Genomic DNA, 6,000 nt, shown 5'->3' with positions numbered 1-6,000 from the left:
AGAAATGGAGAAAGTTTAGCACTGTTGCTACTCTCCCTAGGCGTGGTCGTCCTGTAAAAATGACTGCAAGAGCACAGCGCATAATGCTTAATGAGGTAAAGAAGAATCCTAGAGTGTCAGCTAAAGACCTACAGAAATCTCTGGCATATGCTAACATTTTTGTTGACACATCTACAATAAGGAAAACATTAAACAAGAATGGAGTACATGGGAGGACACCACGGAGGAAGCCATTGCTGTCCAAAAAAAATATTGCAGCACGTTTGAAGTTTGCAGAAGAGCACCTGGATGTTCCACAGCACTACTGGCAAAATATACTGTGGACAGATGAAACCAAAATTGAGTTGTTTGGGAAAAACACACAACACTATGTGTGGAGAAAAAAAGGCACAGCACACCAACATCAAAACCTCATCCCCACTGTAAAACACGGCGGAGGGAGCATCATGGTTTTGTGCAGAGGAGTGGTCCAAAATTACTCCAGATCGTTGTACAGGTCTGATCTGCAACTACAGGAAACGTTTGGTTGAGGTTATTGCTGCCAAAGGAGGGTCAACCAGTTATTAAGTCCAAAGGTTCACATACTTTTTCCACCCTGCACTGTGAATGTTTCCATCTTATGTTCAATTAAAACATGACAACAGCTAATGTTTGTGTAGTATTATTTTAAGCAGACTGTGTTTTTCTATTGTTGTGACTTACATGACGTTTAGAGCGCATATTATGGCCAATTCATGCAAAACTCCACGTGATCCCAAAGGGTTCACATACTTTTTCTTGCAACTGTAGGCAGCCCAAAATGTATGTACTGTGTTAAAAGAAACCTACATGAAAAATGCACAAAGTCTTCAGGTGGATTTTAATTGCAGAATAAAGCAATCATGGGAGGGGAAGCAGATGGCTGTGCATGTGCAAACATGCAGAGAGTCAAATGCCATTGTTACTGTACAACTCCAAAGAGGGACCTTTCCCGTGTGCTTTGCAGAGTGTTCCTTTCAGTTGCTTTATGAGGTCCTAGCCTACATCAATGCACGCTACATCAATAATGTGCCTTATTTTTGCAGTAATCTGATGCATTCTCCATCATTCCTTCTAGGTTGGGAATCGCAGCTTCTGGAAACGGGTTTTTTGGCAATCTTCCTCTGTCCTTTGTGGACTCTTTCCCGGCTGGCCAAGGATACACCTCCTTCCTTTATTGTCATCTGGGCCTATCGTTGGCTTATTTTCAGAATCATGCTTGGAGCGGTAAGCGCATCATGGTAGAAATGTTTTATTGGAGGCATGAAAATTTCATTCACGAAATGGAGGACTCTCGGGAGATCCTTCAATTCATGTGATTGGAAGCAGATTTTCAGACCAGAAGATCTGGCCATCATCACAGGGAGGGGCTACATACAGGTAGTCCTTGACTTACAAGAGTTCATTTAGTGACTGTTTGAAGATACAACACCAGTAAAAAAGTGACTTATGACCATTTTTACACGTATGACGATTGCAGCATCCCTTTGGTCACATGATCAAAATTCACATAGTTTGGCACACAGATTCACATTTATGACAGTTGCAGTGTCCCAGGGTCATGTGATCCTCTTTTGCGACCTTCTGACAAGCAAAGTCCATGGGGAGCCTTGATTCACTTAACAACCATGTTACTAACTTAACAACTGCAGTGATTCACTTATCAGCTGTGGCAAGAAAGGCTGTAAAATAGGGCAAAACTCACTTAACAAAATGTTTCACTTAGCCACATACATTTTGGCCTCAGTTATGGTCATAAGTTGAGGACTGCCTGTGTTACTCTCGCAGTTGGAAGCAGGAAATCAAATGTTCTTATCTGCTAGGGATCACTTGTTCCTTTCCCATCTGAAGGGGCACATTTTCCATAGAAATATAGGACTGGAAGGGACTTTGGAAGTCTTCTAGTCTAGTCTAGTTTTCTAGTCTTCTAGTCCATAGGTCCCCAACCTTTGGGCCATGGAACAGGCTGGCCAGTGCGCACACGTGTGTGCGCGCTCTCACACCACCACTTGTGCTAGCACCGGTGCAGCTACACAAACGGGGCACTGTGCGGCAAAAACGGGGCACTGCACAGCAAATACGGGGCGGTGCTAGCGAGTGTCACGTGGGCACTAGCACCACCCAGTTTGCATCATGCGTGCTTGTAGCCCTGTTTGTGTGAATGCATGGGCGCACACATAAAATGCTTCCCACTCCCTTTCCCGAGAAAGGTTGAAGACCCCTGTTCTGGTCCAAACCTCTGCCCAAACCAGGAGTCTTCATACCAGTTGGGACAAATGGTTTTCCAATCTTTTCTAGAAAACCTCCAGCAATGGAGGCCCCCCCCGCCCAAACTCCAGGAGGCAACTGTTGTTCTACTGCTTAATACAGACATGTCAAACTCGCGACGTCACGTGACGTTTCAGAGCTTTTTCTCCATTGCCAGCAATGGGGTGGGTGTGGCTTCCACGTGACGCATGCAGCCCGTAGGCCGGCAGTTTGACACCCCTGGCTTAATGGTTCTTATTGTCGGGAAATTCCTCCTTCTTTCCAGGTTGGGTCTCCTTGAGAATACTCCAGAATTCTCCATGGGAAAGGAGGAATTCCCCAGCCATGTCTTAAGGATAGAATATCATAGTTCGTTCGGAATTTTAAGTAGCGGCATTATATTGGTTAATGACTAAGAGATATTTTCTTTCCCTGATTCATTCTTGTTGTTTGTCATTTACTTAATATTTTATTTGATGGCTGTCACTGTTACCAATCGTTTCATGGTCTGCCCAAAGTACCCGATTCCTCGGGCAGTTGAAGCAAATAAAGAAACAGGTCCATTTCAACATTGGCTAAAGCGGTGTAGAATTTCTTTTGAAAGGGAAGGACGTGCAGCCTTGGTCACACTACACAAGACTTTCCAGGAGGAAGGCACCGCTTGGGATGGGAGAAAAGGCCCCTGTAAATTCAACACAGGTTCAAGGAAGACAGAGAGTCTCAAAAAGCCACGGGAAGATGGGCTGTTTTCCTGAAAGTGACGTTTCTCTAACCAATCTTGGAGAGACTCTGTTCTCTTAGCGCGAATGGAGGCTAGCCACTCTGCATTTTGGTAGAGATGATTAGAGACAATCCTAGACTTACTGTAATGACAGTTCATTTAGTGACCGTTCAAAGTTACAAGAGCCCTGAAAAAAGTGACCTGACCATTTTTTCACACTTATGACTCTTGCAGCATCCCCTTGATCACGTGATCAAAATTTGGACGCTTGGCAATGGTTGCAGTGTCCCCCTGGGGTCACATGATTCCCTTTTGCAGCCTTCCGACAAGAAAGTCAATGGGGAAGCCAGATTCACTTAACAACTGGTTCACTAACTCAACAACTGCAGTGATTCGCTTAACAACTATGGCAGGAAAGGTCATAAAATGATGCAAAACTCACTTTGTAGACATCTCACCGAGCAACATAAATTTTGGGCTCAGTTGTAGTTGTAAGTGGAGGACTGCCTGTCTTGCCGAGATTCCTGTGGATCAGCAAAGTCAAAATGTAAAGGTAATTGTGGATACACCCTGTGATCTCAGAGTATCAGAACGGGGGACAGCTTGATGTCAGGTGGCTGAACTTGACTGCCTTTGCCTTGGGCCCTGCAGAAAATTTTCTCCTTCTCACAATGTTAAGAGTTACTCCACAACAGGTGATTGGGTCTATTAAAAGTTATTTCTATCCAGCAATACTTAAAAATGGCACTCTTGGGGTCTCCTGGCAGCTTTCTGAATTTCCATAATGTTCACTTCTGCTTTGTATTCAAAGGCTTGAAAATGCTAATTATTTCTTTGGTCGCCTTTTCTTAATTCTTTCCACCCCAAAATTTAGTTAACTTGAGAGGGCAGATGGGCCCAGAAGACCCCTCCTTCTGAACCCGAAATGACACCACTCTGATGGAGAAAGAAGCACAGGACTCTGCTAAATGGGTCAAGCTTTCTTTGCTTTAACCAACCAGAGACCCCTTTGGCACGAGACAGTTGTTGGCCTGCTGTGTGCAATTATGTTTGAAAGCGGGGCTGGGCAGCCAGGAGCCACCTTGCTTCTTGAAGGATTCTGAGCAAGGAGAATAGAATAGAATAGAATAGAATAGAATAGAATAGAATAGAATAGAATAGAATAGAATAGAATAGAATAGAATAACTTTATTGTCACTTTAAATGTACGCTAATCAGCATACATTAAAATGAAATTTCGTTGCATTCAGCTCTCAAAGGATCACTACCCCAATATACTCTGCATAAACATGACAAAAAATAAATAAAATAAGTTATGCATATACCCACATACACACACACACGTATGTGGCTCAGAGAAACAACACAGTCTAGTTTAGCCAAATACATATATATGGTGAGAATCAGGCCGCTTGTTTGTTTGTTTTACTGCTTTTCTAGCAAGGCCACATTAAAAACATTGAATTTCAGGATCAGGCTGGCATTAAAATTCCAGACTATCCCTGGCAACTGAAAGGGGCACTCCAAAGTGGAAAAGATGCCAATGTGTATGTGAACAAAGCATTCCTGAGATGGGGTTTAGGAATACTTTGGTACAGCTGGTGATGAAGGACTTGGTTTTAAGAGACATCCCCCCCACCCCCCCAGAATGTCAAAGCTAGAAATGGGTGTGTTTCAATAACAAAATAAACCTGAGAAAAGGAAATTATTTCTGTGCACAGTGTCAGATGCTTTGCATTTGCGACACAGTTGTGAAATTAAGGTATTCCACATTCAGAACACATTTACTAAACCCCACCAGAGACAAGATTGCCAAGTCCTGTAGTCTCCTTCATCAGACTTGGCTCCTGATGGCTCCATAGATCCCTTCCATGGAGTTTTCTTGGCTACAGTTCTCTGTAAAAATGGTTTGCCATTTATATTTCTGGGACTTTCTTTCCTACTATTCCACTCTGCCTGGGATTTCCTTGTGATCTCCCATCCGAATCCTAATCGAACTCCACCCTTCTAAGCCCAGACAAGATAATTCAGAGTCCCAAAAGGAAGGGTGCGTCGAAGACATGTACCTGCCTCCCTGAACATACTTCAGCAAATTCTCAGTCCTGCCTTGTTAAAAGTTAATTATTTAGGGAAGAAGATCTTCCTTTCTGATTGAAATGGTAAGGTGTCCCAGTCTTGGTTTATTTAGCATACTTAAATAAAAATGCAAACATGTAAAAATAATTAATGTGTGACAACAATAAAACAGACATTTTTCTATTCACTAACAGATTGACGCCAGTAAACTGTGGCAATCTGTAAGATCACAGCTCAAAAAAATTGGTGGAAAATGAGTGGGTCTCAAATATTTTTCAAAGGTCTGTGGTGACAGAGATTGACAGATGTCAGAATAAAATATAATGAAACACATAGCATTGTGAGGAGTCGTAAGACCTTTTAATCTTTCTTCCTATTCAATTTGTTCATTGATTGATTTATATTATACTTCTGATCTTCTCCAAAGCCATTAATTACATCATTGTTTTTCTTTATTTGAACATTTTAGAAACTGAGTGTTTTAAGTGGCCTTAAGACAGTGATATTTTCAAAAACATTTTGAAAACAAATAATTTGCTTATTCAATGTAAAACTGTTAATTAATATCAATAAATTTGTCAATAAATTTAAAACTAATTATTTATTAAAAATGTTAACCACCCTACATCCAGGAGCTCTGGATGGTTAAAACTAAACACATTTAATTAAAAAAATGATCTTGGAGACTCATTGGCTGAAAACCAATTTCCACAGCCAGGTAAACCACAAAGCAAATCTTTATTGCCACCGTAAGGCCGTCCGTCAAAGCAAGCGAACCCAATAGGTAAAAATGGAAATGTTTAAACAGAAGGAAAACTAAGACTGACTTTTTAGACCTGAGGAAGGATGCAGAGCAGAGCCAAATTGATCCACCTGGAAGGATATTGATGGGGAGACAGGTTGGGCATTGAGGCAGGTTCTAGACTATTGCTCCGAAT

The 6,000-nt window shown here is 41.9% G+C and overlaps 1 protein-coding gene across 1 annotated transcript in view; it reads left to right on the top strand.

Moving 5' to 3' along the window:
• Nucleotides 1–1,101: 1,101 nt before the first annotated feature.
• LMF1 (lipase maturation factor 1) overlaps nucleotides 1,102–6,000 on the top strand; it is a 113,265-nt gene continuing 108,366 nt past the window's right edge. Inside the window, exon 1 of the mRNA XM_081338113.1 lies at nucleotides 1,102–1,245. Within this exon, the coding sequence (XP_081194239.1) occupies nucleotides 1,234–1,245 (12 nt within the window). The 5' untranslated portion in view covers nucleotides 1,102–1,233. The remainder of the gene's footprint in view (nucleotides 1,246–6,000) is intronic.

This window comes from Vipera berus (assembly GCF_964194415.1).
Source record: "Vipera berus genome assembly, chromosome: 13".
NCBI lineage: Eukaryota > Metazoa > Chordata > Lepidosauria > Squamata > Viperidae > Vipera > Vipera berus.
This window is presented reverse-complemented; position numbering and strand designations above follow the sequence as displayed.